Source organism: Caloenas nicobarica, chromosome 1, assembly GCF_036013445.1.
Source record: "Caloenas nicobarica isolate bCalNic1 chromosome 1, bCalNic1.hap1, whole genome shotgun sequence".
NCBI classification, from domain to species: Eukaryota; Metazoa; Chordata; class Aves; order Columbiformes; family Columbidae; genus Caloenas; species Caloenas nicobarica.
In genome coordinates this window covers 73,685,482-73,700,504 of record NC_088245.1, presented here as the reverse complement: position 1 = coordinate 73,700,504, position 15,023 = coordinate 73,685,482, and the positions used below count along the sequence as shown (strand labels likewise).

At 44.3% G+C, this 15,023-nt stretch overlaps 1 protein-coding gene across 1 annotated transcript; it reads left to right on the top strand.

The window, feature by feature from the left end:
- The first annotated feature begins 593 nt into the window (after positions 1-593).
- Positions 594-14,043, top strand: BCL2L14 (BCL2 like 14). Its single transcript, XM_065626850.1, has 6 exons — positions 594-660; positions 7,822-8,241; positions 10,828-10,962; positions 11,898-11,962; positions 12,979-13,251; positions 14,002-14,043. Exons 2-6 carry the CDS (start codon positions 7,830-7,832, stop codon positions 14,041-14,043), a joined length of 927 nt encoding a protein of 308 aa, XP_065482922.1. The 5' UTR covers positions 594-660; positions 7,822-7,829.
- Positions 14,044-15,023: the final 980 nt, after the last annotated feature.

The window sequence follows — 15,023 nt, the reverse complement described above, 5'->3', positions numbered from 1 at the left end:
TCTGATTCTACTAACTTGGGGATAGTTATATGGTAACGAAATCACAGTTTTGATTCCATGAGCTACAAGAGCAATACCATGTCACTGTTGCAAGTATCTTACTAATCTTAGCTAATTAATGTTTAACATGATTTTGAAAACAATAACGCAACGGCATACGAAAAAACACGGATTAATTTATGGTTGATCATAGAAGAAGAGGTGTAACTGTTTTCAAAACACTTAAAAGAAAACCCTCCTGTATCAAAATGATGATTTGATTTGACCTGTACCATGGAGAAAGAAAAAAGAGTTTGGAAGGAAAAAAAGAGAAAAAGATAGCATTTGGCAAGAAGAGCTAAGGGCTTTTTTCCACTTACCTAGTGCGCTGCTGAGAAGTCACGTGCAGGAGGGACTGGCCCTACCCTTTCTGCTTTTCATAAGTGAGCCGATATGTTTGAACGTTGTTCTCATAAGGAAGTAGCCCTTCCTAGTGAAAGCTTACAAATGCATGTTTTGATGAAAGACTGAAAATATTAAAGAAAAGAACCTGAGGTTTCTGAAGGGAAGAACTGTCCTTGCAAGGCCAGCTCTAGCACAACAAGCCCAGCTACTGGAAGAGGAGGAGAAAGAATTGAGATCAGTGATCACCCAGCGTTGCTGGTGCAATAGACCTGGAAGGTAATAAAAACTCCTTTTCTTCTCTGAACTTGGTTTCTCTTTTATAATGTTTGGCTGTCTATAATCCAGCACGAGAGACTCTGAATTTTATTTGTATATGGATTAAGCAGCTATATTTATCATAGGTAATTTATATACCAAGCAAGGTACTTGCAGGTTTAGCTGTGTTGTCAAAAAAAGAGGGAACCACTCTGGGATTTTTGGAGCTGCCATACAAGCTTTGCCACTGTTGTCTGTATGCTTTTGAAAGAAGAGATTGACACATCTAGCTGAGGAGAGCAAGGTCCTTTTCTGCCAACCACTCTACAGTTAGTCATGGAGGGCAGAATTTAAAATTTGCGACTACCCCAGTGAATTCATGTAGACTTCCATCCTTACCACCTGGTTCTTACAGGTCCACCCAGTCCAAGTTAGATGGTCACCTCGTGCTGGTAAAATGCCTTCATTTACCACTGAAAGAAACTCTAATCTAAGCAATAAATGGTGGAGGTGATTCAGCAGGTGACATGCTCTCCCAAAATCATCAGTAACCAGTTCTTCCCTTTTTGCTAACAGATCTTTGCTGCACAGTGGCGGCCAATTTAGTGTACTGGAGGCCGTAAATACATTCCTTATCATTTCTGTTGGTGCTAAAAGCCAAGTGGTGCATCACTTTTCTTCTAGACACTGAGTCTTTGGCAGCCTCTCAGCTTCGAATATGGGAAATACTTCTGGGCAGCCGCAGACTAGCAGACGACTTCTCTTCTGAAAGATATGCATCAGCATAGACCTTTTTATATAGCATGCGTTGTATCTGTTGCACAACAGTGCTCATGAAAAATCTGTTGCCACTAGGGATGTTTTCCTCGGCTTTCTAGTGTAACCCTGCCTTCGCTAATTATGTTCTATCCTATTTAGTTAAGATTAAATAAGGGGTGCATAATCCTTCAGCTTGCAAATTATTGCTTTCCATCCTAGAGGCAACTGTATTGTGGTATCACATGGAGAGGTCCTTCCTGGTGGGCTTGTCTGTAAATCCAGTTTTCCACAGCATCTGTACAGTTTAAAACAGTTCAGCCTCTCTTGCACAGACAATACCTATCCATTAAGGGCTTGATGAGAATGATTGACTCAATATGTACAAAACAGTTCCTCAGGGAAGTGTGTTGCTTACATAGTAATGAAACCGGGAGACCCGTGATGGTTCTGCTTTCCTCCATGAGAACTACCAGTAAATTAGGGCCATCCACCCAGAGGAAAGGATGTAGCTTGAAGACTGGGAGAGGAATCTTGGCCATTGCTCCTCCTTGCACAGGAGCCTCCCCTACCACAAGCCCCAGTCTGTTCCTCTGTAGGTGAGAGCAGGGCTGCAGGGAAGGACCTGTACCTGGGATGAGCCAGTAAGGTAAGCAGCAGTGCTTTTATTGTTAGCGCCTTTCTCCAGCACTGCCTCGAAAATAAAGTGTTTTATTCAGAACTGGCGTCCCAGGCAACGAACCACATTTCTGTCTCCACTGGTTTAAAGAGAAGCACCAGACCAGACCTGAATAGCTGGGACTAACAATAATTTTTCAGAGGGGGCCTCTTTCACTTCTCCTTTCTGCTTTGTCTGTTCAGCCTTTCAGGGCAGGCACTGCCTCTTTCTGCAGAGCCATCTTCAGCGACCTAGGACCACCTAGGTCCCCCCCCTCAGCTTGGGGAAATCCCATGGGCAAGGCTACTTGAAGATAAAGGAGCCCAAGATAGTTGGTTAGCATTCAGGGACTGCTTCTTCCAAGCTCAAGATCAGAGCATCCCGACACGTAGGAAGTCAAGGAAGGGAGCCAGGAGACCTGCATGGTTAAACAGGGAACTGCTGGGTAAGCTCAAGTGGAAGAGAAGAGTTTACAGATCATGGAAGGAGGGGCTGGCCACTTGGGATCTATATCACTTGGGATATAAGGCTGTTGTCAGAGGATACAGGGAGGCAACTAGGAAAGCTAAGGCCTCCTTAGAATTAAACCTGGTGATAGGGGTCAAGGACAACAGAAAGAGCTTTTTCAAATACATGGCAGATAAAACTAACACCAGAGGCAATGTAGGCCCATTGATGAATGGGGTGGGTGTCCTGGTGACAGAAGATACAGAGAAGGCAGAGTTACTGAATGCCTTCTTCGTCTCTGTGTACTCTGCTGGAGGCTGTCCTGAGGAGCCCTGTACCCCTGAGGCCCCAGAGGAAGGCAGGGCAATGGAGGAGTTTGCCTCAGTTGATGAGGACTGGGTTAGGGACCAGTTAAGCAATCTGGACATCCATAAATCCATGGGTCCAGATGGGATGCACCCGCAGTGCTGAGGGAACTGGCTGAGGTCATTGCTGGACCACTCTCCATCATCTTTGCCAAGTCTTGGGAAACAGGAGAGATGCCTGAGGACTGGAGGAAAGCAAATGTCACTCCAGTCTTCAAAAAGGGCAAGAAGGAGGACCCGGGCAACTATAGACCCGGTCAGCCTCACCTCCATCCCTGGGAAAGTGATGGAACACCTTATCCTTGGTGCCATCTCAAGGCATATCAAGGATAAGAGGGTCGTCAGGGGCAGTCAACATGGCTTCACCAAGGGGAAGTTGTGCTTGACCAACCTCATAGCCTTTTATGAGGGCATAACGAGGTGGATAGATGATGGCAGAGCGGTGGATGTGGTCTACTGTGACTTCAGTAAAGCATTTGACACAATCTCCCACAGCATCCTCACGGCAAAACTGAGGAAGTGTGGTCTGGACGATCGGGTAGTGAGGTGGACTGTGAACTGGCTGAAGGAAAGAAGCCAGAGAGTCGTGGTCAATGGGGCAGAGTCTGGTTGGAGGCCTGTATCTAGTGGAGTCCCTCAAGGGTCAGTACTGGGACCAGTATTGTTCAATATATTCATCAATGACTTGGATGAGGGAATTGAGTGTGCTATCAGCAAGTTTGCTGATGACACCAAGCTGGGAGGAGTGGCTGACACACCAGAAGGCTGTGCTGCCATCCAGCGAGATCTGGACAGGCTGGAGAGTTGGGCAGGGAAAAATTTAGTGAAATATAACAAGGGCAGGTGTTACATCTGGGTAGGAACAACCCCAGGTCCCAGTATAAGTTGGGGAATGACCTATTAGAGAGCAGTGTAGGAGAAAGGGACCTGGGAGTCCTGGTGGACAGCAGGATGACCATGAGCCAGCACTGTGCCTTTGTGGCCAAGAAGGCCAATGGCATCCTGGGGTGTATTAGAAAGCAGGTGGTTAGTAGGTCGAAAGAGGTTCTCCTTCCCTTCTACTCTGCCCTGGTGAGACCTCATCTGGAATATTGTGTCCAGTTCTGGGCCCCTCAGTTCAAGATGGACAGGGAACTGCTGGAGAGAGTCCAGTGCAGGGCAACAAAGATGATGAAGGGAGTGGAGCATCTCCCTTATGAGGAAAGGCTGAGGGAGCTGGGTCTCTTTAGCCTGGAGAAGAGGAGACTGAGGGGTGACCTCATTAATGTTTATAAATATATAAAGGGTGAGTGTCACAAGGATGGAGCCAGGCTCTTCTCAGTGACAACAAATGGTAAGACAAGGGATAATGGATGCAAACTGGAACACAGGAGGTTCCACTTAAATTTGAGAAGAAACTTCTTCACAGTGAGGGTGACAGAGCACTGGAACAGGCTGCCCAGGGAGGTTGTGGAGTCTTCTTCTCTGGAGACATTCAAAACCCGCCTGGACACATTCCTACGTAACCTCACCTAGGTGTTCCTGCTCTGGCAGAGGGATTGAACTAGATGATCTTTTGAGGTCCCTTCCAATCCCTAACATTCTGTGATTCTGTGACCTGTGCATCCCTGGGGTTTGCTGGCACTGCCCAGATTGCTCGTGGTGGGAAATCAAGCCAAACAGCAGGGTCAGCACCAACATTGCCTCTGCTTGGTCAAGTTCCCTGAGCCTTCCGGAGGTAAATCCCAGGGCTGTTGGTGAGGCAGGGAGATCAATCTCCCCATGGAAGAAATGATGGTGGAGCTTGTCTGTGGGTGCCTGAGGAGGAAGGACAGGAGACATGTCAGTAGGGTTAGGAGGAAAAGAGGGGCTGGGAAAGCATGTGTGCAGCACCCAGGTTTGGGCTCAAGAGGACACTGTGGTGAGCACGGACCATGAGGACTTGTAGAGTTAGCCACCATGGTGGTTTGCAGCTATACATGCAACTATATATTGATAAAAAACACCAATACAACAACTGTTGAGAAATTACATAGCCAGGACACCAGCTGGTCCAGTTTCACTGAATACAGGCCTACAGCTAGATGCCCTCCAAATCAACAGTTACTTTACCTGTACTTGAACCTCCAGGCTACACTCCCTCCTAACAAAGATTAAACAGTCATGTTGCTAGTTTATCTCTCTCTTTTTTTTTTTTTTATGGTTTTATTTCTGTATTCCACCCACTCAGTATAATAAACTCCTCAAGCTTTTAGTTGACTATCATTGCAATTGGCCCAGGATGGTGTTACAGGGTACAAGTTGGGGGGGTATTTTTGTGTAACTGTGCAAGTTCAGCCAGCATAGGCCCTCAGAGACTCCACAGGAAAACAGGTTTTGTTGGTCATGCTGCTCACAGAAGTCCATCTGTGTTTTTACCAAATTTCTCCATCTCGGCAGATAATTCTTGAAGTGGCTGAAGGGTTACAGCTGAATGTATCACTATGAGCATTGGCAGTTCGGTTTCCATATTCTGGGAAACGGCATGTGGATGTGACAGTTGGCAATGGGAGGAAAAGGTCTGGAGGAGAGTACAGAGGGAGGGGGTAATAATGCTCTCTCAGAGCCTGCAAACTCCATAAGATAAATAATCTAGACCAGAGTTTTTAAGTAGACAGAATGAGACCATGCTGCTACTCTCCATAGTCTGATCTTCTGCATTTCTTTTAATCATCCCAGAAAATAATATGCACATTGGGGTTTTAGCAGGATTTCCAAGTACTTGTCAAATCGAATCAATGCTTGCATTAAAAAAACATTCTTTATAGAAACTCATTTCTGAGAAAGAGTTTGTGAAAAGCAAGGGCTGCTTCTGCAAAAGGCCTGGCTTCTTTTTGGCCCACACCAGATGCAATATTGGAAAAATAACCTGTTATAGTATGAAGAAGTACGTCTAAAGAGAGACATAAGTCACCAATTAAGATTTCAAACTTTAAAATGAACTGAAAAACAAGTTGGTTACTGGCAGTCTCCTTTACAAACACTTGCCGGCATATGGTGATATCTCATTTTCTTGCTATCTGTAAGTAATAGCAGAAAAGAGCTATAAACTGAGACTCCTTGTTCTCTTTTCACACTCCTCCAGCCTTGTTGTATGCACAGGGGTGAGATTTCTTACCAAGACATCAGTGCTCAAAAAACCCCCAGTAAGGAAGCTCCTATACCACATTTTTACCAATATAATTAGTTTCATTTCTCAGAGGCTCCCATCAGAGCAAGGTGCAGGCTTAACCATGCAGCTGCATCTGATGTGCAAGTGCTTACCTGATGTTACGTACTAGCAAGCTGTAATAATATCCTACCTCCTGCTATCGGTCTGCACTTAGCCTCCTTTAGGAGACCAACTTTTGAACTCTTATTTGATTTTTATCTCTACAGCCACCTTGGGTAGGGCTGTTCTCAATGTCTAAGTAACAGCCCAACGTACAGGGCTGTAAGGGTTTTATGACGCTACTACTGGTAATTCCTCTTGCTGTTTGGGAATGAATTTTTATACTATTTTATATAATGACTTTATAATTCATATAGGTTTTCTGTACATAGTTTATTTTCATATTGCTATTTGTATTTTTGTATTAGTGAAAATTAATATACATGAATGTTACACAAATTATTTTAGATCTATAAAGAGTACCCATGGTGGGGAAGGCTATGTTGTTTTAAGTAGCGTTGGTGTCTGATCCAAGGAGCGAGGTTAGATCTTTTCAAGGAAAACCCTGAATTCAAATAAAGTATTAAATAATTTAAAAGAATATGGCATAACCTTTAACATTTTCTCTCTGTTTCTGGACAAACTTCAAAACGAAATCAGTGCTCGGCCTGGTTTCCAGGGCAAAGGGAAGTGTCTGTACCTGGGTAGTGGGGACAGGAGCCTCTTAGTTCAGCTTGTGAGCAACAGAGGCCCCAGTGGCAGGTTCTGGATATGTACATCGTTTTGTTCAACTTTGTGTGGGTCACTGAACAGAGACGTTGCAGGAAGGCTGTTGTCGGTGGTCCCGGCTGCCTGCTCAAACATCTAAATCCTCACCTGGGCTCTGCAGAAGAGACCTTTTTGGGTCACTGCATCACAGCTGATCCCTCCTGTTTCTTCTTCTCTTTTCCCTGGCTCCAGGGAAGCGGGTGGCAAATGGACCTAGTGGAAAGCAAAAAGATAAGTGTTTCTCACTGTGGGTTGGTAAGCTGCAATGCGTAGGGAAACAGGAAGATGGCAAAAGGCATTTGCGTGCTGTGGAATTGATGTGTTTATTTGCACAAGAACAAGTTACACTAGATAAGTGCCACCACCCCATCCACTGCACACAAACACACAAGATTGTTGATTCAGGTGCCCTAAAGCGAAAGAATGGTTGAGATCATTATGATAGGCAAATATCATATTTTTCCTAATGTTTGGGCTAGTTCTTGTTTGCTTTCCTACCCAGAGCACTCTGGCTTGAATTTGTCAAAGCTTCCTCTGAAAGCACAATTCTCATGCATTTAGATACCCGTGTGAGCCCTGTACAGTACCAGCTTTTCCTTTGCAGTGCTTTGATGAATCGTTTTTCTTTTCATCCCAAGAATCAGTAATTATTGTTATGTTATTATATATTATATTTATTATTATGTTATTCCTCTTTTCCTGCACTGCACCCTGACCAGTGAATACTCCTTGAATTTCTTCACCTTTCCTGTCTAAGCCACCAAATGCAGTTAAGAACAATGTAGCAGATCACATGTTCCCATTCTTCTATGGCCTTGATTGCTGCCTGAGGTATTCCTCAGTAACCAAATTATCTTTCTGGAAAACAGTGCTTGTCTGGCTCCTGGGTACTGAAATATTCTTCACATCACTGAGGTTTATAAGGTGTTTTGCAAATGGTTCTGTAGAAATGTCAAGCACTGGTTGGTATTCATGAAAAACAGGCTGTTGCCTAAGCCATTAAAACTGTGTTCTTGCAGGGACCAAGATGTCTTCACCAAATGATGAAACACTGCTGGAAGATGATGACCAAGACAGCATAGAATACAAGATTCTAATGGCCTACGCCCAGCGGCGGTTGTCTGTTCGTAAATATGTGAAACTTCTGAAAAATGAGGCTAATACGCAGAAATCATCGTCCTTAATGAGGAGAGAAGTGGAGGTTGACCATCAAACGGATGAAGATGGACCAAACCAAGGAATAATCAATTTTCAGCGTCACATGATAGAAGCACAGAGCAAAACGCAATTGAAAGGAAAATCCTTGCCAGTATATGGTGGCAGAGCAGAGCAGGAAAATGTCCCAATTCTGCCATTGGTCCATTATCAGGGGGCACATTTCTCCGTTTGTAAGGCACAATCTGAGAGCCCTCAAGAAGGGAATTCTCAACGTCAGACAAGTATGTCTCAGTTCTTTCCTTTTGCTGTTTGCCTTTAAAACTCTCTCTAAATAGATTAAATGGCTGGTGACGTGTGGAAAGGCAGGAGGAAAAGGGTGGTTTTTTCACTTTTTGGTCCTCTCTTATGTTAGCTCTGCTGATTTCCAATTAGTAAAGTGGATTTCCAGATCTTCAGTATTGCTTGCACACACAAGATTCATGCTTGTGACTGGCTTTCCTGTTCTCCATTGTATGGTGGTAAGTATTGTATAACTGTACACATTTTTTTCTCTGAGCATTGGCTTTTTCTTTTCCATACCTGGTTAGAAAGAAAACGTAAAACACTGGTCAGACTGAAGACCTCCAAACTAAAATCAAGGAGGAGAAGTTCTTTGAAGGCCAGTTCAAGGAGCTTTATCATGCAGTATATATTCCACACTAGACCAAAGTGGTAGACTCTGCTGGAAACTGGTGCCAAGCAGTTGTCAGAGACCAGGCTCAAGCACAGAGCAGCCTGTGTTTCTGGGACACCTCTTGTAGCCCCGCTATTTATCTTACATGGAATCAGTCTTCCAGAGTTATTTAAGGCTCCTTTATGCATTGCTATTGTATTAAGTCTGAACCTGCCCTCCCATGTGTTGGAAGAGGAGCTGGAAAGTGGCTGTAGCCCATCTGACATCCAGGGATCCCATCCACATAAATGTCTTGTACCCCCCAAGCCCACAAAACCAGCCCCACATCAGATGCTGCACTGCAGTCAATGAGATTTGACCTTTTCTACTCTGCAAAATAACTAATACCTTAACTTCTCCTACAAAACTGAGAGAGGAGGATGAGGTATCCCCATTTAGTTGCCATATACAGTATATAATAGGTTGCCATATTGTTTTATATACATAAGGTAAGGGCTTGTTCGTTTAATTTGTCCCAGCTTGAATACTATTAGTTTCGCAGCAGTTGCTATCCTCTTTTACTGCATTTAAATATATTTCTAAAAATTATCCATCACTGACTTCTCCAGCCTAATGCCTCATGTCTGATCAGTTTAACTCTCCTGGGCCAGCTCCTCCCCAACAAGACTGTCATTCTCCCTCCTACCAAATCCAGCTGTGTCTCCCAAAAAAGGTTCCCTGCCTCAGGCCAGTGCCTTTTGCTAGAGGGAAATAACTATAACTTTCCATTGTTTGGTTGCCAGGGACATATGTCTACATCCACATATCTGTTTTTATATCCATTTCATTTTTACATTGCCAAGGAAAGCTCTCAAGAGTTTGGGTGCAATCACTTGATGGCCCTTCCAATACATCACCATGTTCCCTGCAACACAGGTGGCAGCATGGCCTCAAGGAAATACCTCCCTGTGCTGGGTGTTAACCTCCTTGGGGATCCTGCTTGGCTTCAAATCCAGACTTTACCTGCGCTTCAGCAGATTGCTGGACCAATTCCTAAAATATTATTATTAGTCACTTATACTGTGAGCAGCTGCACCGCAAGCTTGCCCAGGCCATTCTGGAGCAAATGAAGGTGCTTTTGGGGATTATCCATCTAAATTGAAGGCCTGTCCATTTGCCTAATCTTAGCTTTCCAAAGTCATGAACAGTGTGATCCCCTTCCTAGAAGTTTAGCAGCTCCCTGACAAGCTCTGCAGGCAGATGAGGGGATGGACATATCTTGTGGTTGATTCACCAGCCTTGAAATGCAGCTTTTATTGGCTGCATTAACCCCTGCTGCCCTCACAATAAACTCTGCCTGTGAATTGTACATGTGTTATGGGTCAGGCCACTGCTGATCTTGTCTCAATGTCTGCTGGTCATGCAGGAGCTGCCACTTGGCATTGGTGGTGGGGAGATGGAGTTTTGCATCCCAAGGTCTGTTAGGTGATATGTAGGGAAGAACACCTTTTAGATGAAATGAGCCTTGCGGCAGCTCCTCCTGCTCTTTGCCATAGCAGGATCCCCGTTGGAATCTCCTCACCGAGGGATGTCTTCAGCCAGTGAGGGTCCTGAACAAGGTCATTACATGAGGTGGATACAGGCAGTCTGGTTGCCGAGTTCTCCCCATATTCATGTCTGCTTAATACAACAGCGCCAAGGACACGAGAAGGTTTTGTGCTAGACATCCCTCTAAAGTGAAGTCTTCCTCCCCTTTGCTCAGGATCAGCTGGTGGGAAAAAGGAAAGAGCATTCAAATACACTATATCTTCTGAATCTGGACATATAGATGAACTAATCACGGGCAATGGCACTCTCACAGCAATGTCTAATATTCACAGCTCTACAGAGCAGTATTCTCATGTTTCTTAATACACGGTGTGCCTCTGGCTTGCAAGGATGTACGCTAGCGAGCAACACTCACACTTGCTCCTGTGTGACCTCTGTATAGCTAGTTGCTGTTCAAATGCTAGAGAGGGGTTGTACTGCTTTACTTGTCTCTCTAAATTATTACCAGCTGATCTCTAGCAATAGCGAAACCCCAGCATGGGGAAATGTGTCCCTTAGTATCCTGTGGGCACTTCCACCTCAAGGGGCATGTGAACAAGTAAATCACTGAATTATTTCCTGGAAAGATTAATTGCCTTCTTTGTTTCCCATTTTCTTTCCCAATCAGGTGAAAGAGCATATGTCAACCGCATTGCAGACAAACTTGCCAGGCTTGTTACTTCTAGAATCCAAGAATTTCCAATACTGGCCTGGTTTCAGGGTCCGTCTGTGAAACAATACGATAGCGACGGCAAGGAATATGGTAAGGGTGAAGAATGTCATCCTCGCCAGCAGTACATCAGGTTGGGATTGCACCCTGAGGTATTTTCTCTAGACATGGTGAAGCACTCGGGACTTGTATGGTAAGATGCTGTGAAGAAGGGAGTTTGCTCTGCTGGTTCTTGCTCTGCTGCCCATGTTTTCAGGGACTCCTCTAAAAAGTCCTGCCAGCTACTGAAATTAAAGGGAGCATTCTTAAAAACCCAAGGAGGTGTGACATGAGAAAAAGAGGGTGAAGGTAAAAGGACATAAGGTGACAGAGCAGTGCTAGGAGCAGCAGGGCTGGGGACAGAGTAACACACCAGGGCTCTAACGCCAAAGACCAGTCCCTGGGGAAATAATGTCTTGGTCAATCCCTCTTTGGTGACAGAACACCACTGCTCAACAATCACTGTTAAAAGTCTGGACTGCTTGTCTTCCATGATGCCTACGAAGATCTAGTTTGAATGCAAGTTTTCTCAGGATTTCTGCTTATAAGAGTGATCCTGCCATACTTGCACATTCTTTAATCCAGCAAACTCAGAGTTTGTCCTAATGAGTTGCAGAAAGTGTAACTGGTAAGGATGTGGGGATTTTTTTTCCATAATTTTACATCCATTTTTATGGGCTTCCGCTAGCTGCTCCTTTGTTCTGGCTTGTTATCAGACATACCTCGAAGTCCGAAGAGCTGGCCCTTGCTCTTTCCCAAATTCTTAATCGGAGCAAAACATTGGGCAGATGGAGAAATAGCATTGCTTACTCCATGCAGACTAGAGCAGAGAGCTGCTGGTTAAAGCCTGAACTTAGAACTCTCCATGAATTTGCCACAAAATAGCAGCTGTTCTCATGACTGAGTGACACAGAGGTTTTTGCTATGGTTTGATATCTGGATCCTACTGGAAGGCTGCAATATTTATGTTTCTCTTCTTTTTTCAACAGATGAAGAAATGATACAAAAAATAGTTTCACTGTTAAGACAATCAGGGGACGAACTAGAAGAAATGGTAATACCTTCTGTTTTCAGGAGCTGCACAAGCTAAAGTGAGAGAGAGATGACACTTTTCTTGGGAATGAATGTTTTGTAACCTAGTGCGCTCTGTCGCTATCCTGAATTTCTCTTTCCACGTCTAGGGCTTTCTGAAACCTTTGCCATTCATCCTGAAATCTTTCTTAAGACCAGAGGACTAGCGGGGATCTCTGTTGGGGTGGGGGAGGAAGGCAACAAAAACGTGCATTTGAAAGAGGACTCACTAGCCTCATTCCTGTTGAGTTTCATTGCATGTTGAACACTTGACTGATTCTGAGAAACTCTTGTGTTTGCATTACATTTAGCAGACAAGTTGTTCCCAGTGGAGGGAGAAAAACTCTACAGCTTTGAGAGTTGCTGTAGGGAAATAAATATGAGTGCATTTTGAAAGCTCTGCCCAAAAGCTATAAAAGAACCCCTGCATGAGTCCATTAGTTGGAGTGGATGTTTTCTCTATTAAAAATATAGGGACTCATTCCCTTTACTCCATTCTATAGGTGCCCCTACCTACAAAGGTATATTCCCACATGAAGGACATGCTCTGGTCCTGCAGCAAAGAGCTACCGAGATACAGTAAAAAGCACCACAAAGACCATGACTGAGCAAATGGAACATCTGAAGGCAGCTGTTGCCAGCACTTCTCATAACCTTGTTTTTACTGTCATCTTCCCATCGCTCCTGTACTCCCATGTGTCCTCCCCTGCAGGTCTCAATATCAATGTCACATTTATTTTGCTTTCACTCGCTCTGCTTTTCTCATTCAAATGCAAAAAATCTGAAGATTGTTTTAACGAGGAAAAAAGCATAGAGTGACCTCCAGAGCCTGAAGGAGCAGCTTTGCAGCAAGGTGTGGGGTTTGTGTGTCATCTCTTGCACTCACCATCATGACTAGACTATATTGCATGCATTACCTAGAGATGCTCTCCTTTCCCAGTGAGATGGGGAAAGCAATTCCAACAAAAGTGGCTCAATTTAACCAATCCTTATTTTCAGATCAAAAAGGACAGGACTTTCTATCAGCATTTTGAAGACATGCTGTCCTACACCTTCTTCAAGAGAATCGCTGATATGTTCCTGGAGTACGCCATAAGAGATTCACCAAGTGAGCCAGAAAGCCGAGTACAATGTGCAAAAGTTGCCTTTACGATGGAAGTTGCCACCAGACTTAATGCTGTGGACAACCATCCTATGAACCTGGTCTTGGGCTTCGGATTAAAGTACCTCAGAGAACACTTTAAGCCGTGGATTCAGGACCAGGGTGGCTGGGTACGTGTTTTGCCTCCCTTGAGTTGTGCATAGCCTGTGGCACCTTGAAACAGCACACTTTTCATAGAATTGACAAGGGCCAGGTGCAAAACAAACTGCACATTCCTTAAAACAGCATGTGCTCCAGCTATGGAATTACTTGCTACAAGACATCTTCTCTGCTGCAAGTTTGTTTATATAGGTCCAAAAATCAATAGGAGACATTCATGGGGAGGGTTATTAAGTATAAAATGCTGCTCCTGGCACAGACAGTCTCTCCACCACAAACAGCTGAAGGCTGGGAGAAACACCAGGAAAATTCATGCTTGCTCTAATCCTATACTTTTCCCTAGAAGTCTGCTGTTGGCAGGTCCTGGGGACAGCACAGTAGTTCAGCAGGTCATACAGTCTGCCCTTACGGTCACACTTCCACTTTCCCTGCACAGAGGGGCATCTGTTTATCTTCACATCCCTCTTTCAAAGTCAGTTGTGCAAGGTGCTCTTTTGCCAGCAGCGGTGCCGGGCTGCTGCGCTTTGTAGCTCATTTACCGGCATTTGCTGGGAGGCACTTGCAATGGAAATCCTAGACCTTTTGTGCTTCATGAAATGAGTGGAAAGATTCAGGAGCTGTACAGCCTGTGCCCATTGGAATAGACCGTGTGAGGTCAGGAAGTCTTACTGACAAACCTACTGGCTGACCTCAGCAGATTTGGAATTAGGATGAGGGTTCTCATTGCTTTTAGAATTGTAATTTTTCTTTCTGTGTTACAGGAGAAGGCTTTGGCTTCATTGGATGAGGAAGAAGTAGAGTAATCAAGACTGAATTAATTCTCCACAGTGTGGGAGCCTTCAATTAAAGAACACACAGGATCTTACCACAAACCAGAATGATTAGTAGCTATGTTGGGTTTTGTTTTGTTTTTCCATGGAATGTGAGAGTTTTGCATGGGTAACTCTGATGGGTACAATTGCATTTTCTCAAAGCTGGTATTGATGTAGAAATGTTCTTCGGTGGATATGAAGGCACCTCCAACTCCCCTAGAGCATTCAGCCCCATAGATAGTGATTTTGGGTACCTTTCTGAGTAGAGATGCTTGCCACTACTCCTGTGGATGGATATTAAAGTGGAAACTGGAGGAAAGCATCCAAGTATGCAATCAAGAACCACTGGACTGTGATCAGCCATGAACCAAGACAAGTGCTGCCAGCTTTGTGTGGTTCATAGTGGTACTATCTGTTATCAGTTTCACAGTCTCTTGTTAGAAGACACACCTATGCGCTGCTATCAGTTTCCTCTCTCCTCCTTTCTCTCATTAGATTCTCCAAAGTATTGATGCCATTTAACACTTCTGAAAGGGACTGAGTGATGTTAACGAGGGCTTTTTACTCCAGTACCTTCCCCATTCCTCTAAGAAAACAGACTTGATCTACCTACAGATCCTTTTAACTTGAACTCTTCTGTTTTACACCCCTTCCAAGAATAGTGCGATAGATGCTGACTTCTACAGCATTATTTTGTCCATTCACGTGGAAGATACAACTATTGTGAGAGCTTTGTAGTCCAATAGATTTAAAATTTATCCTACTGTGTCAGTTTTCCTCCTTATTCAAAAGAAGCTCGATGCTATGTGTAATCTCAGGGATTTCTCTGTAAACTGAACTGGCCCTTCAGCCATTGAAAACAAGTGATCTGCTTAGAGTTCTGCAATCTGTATGTGTGGCACCAGAAGGAATAACAGTACATCATTTAGAGGCAGATGCCAGGGAAGCTATTAATGATTTTGATGCTTGGT

Excerpts from the sequence above, each read along its gene's own strand:
- BCL2L14 (XM_065626850.1), top strand. The coding sequence starts at position 7,830 with ATGTCTTCACCAAATGATGAAACACTGCTGGAAGATGATGACCAAGAC. Across the intron at positions 8,242-10,827 it reads GAATTCTCAACGTCAGACAA|GTGAAAGAGCATATGTCAAC; the intron begins GTATGTCTCAGT and ends TTTCCCAATCAG. Across the intron at positions 10,963-11,897 it reads TAGCGACGGCAAGGAATATG|ATGAAGAAATGATACAAAAA; the intron begins GTAAGGGTGAAG and ends TTTTTTCAACAG.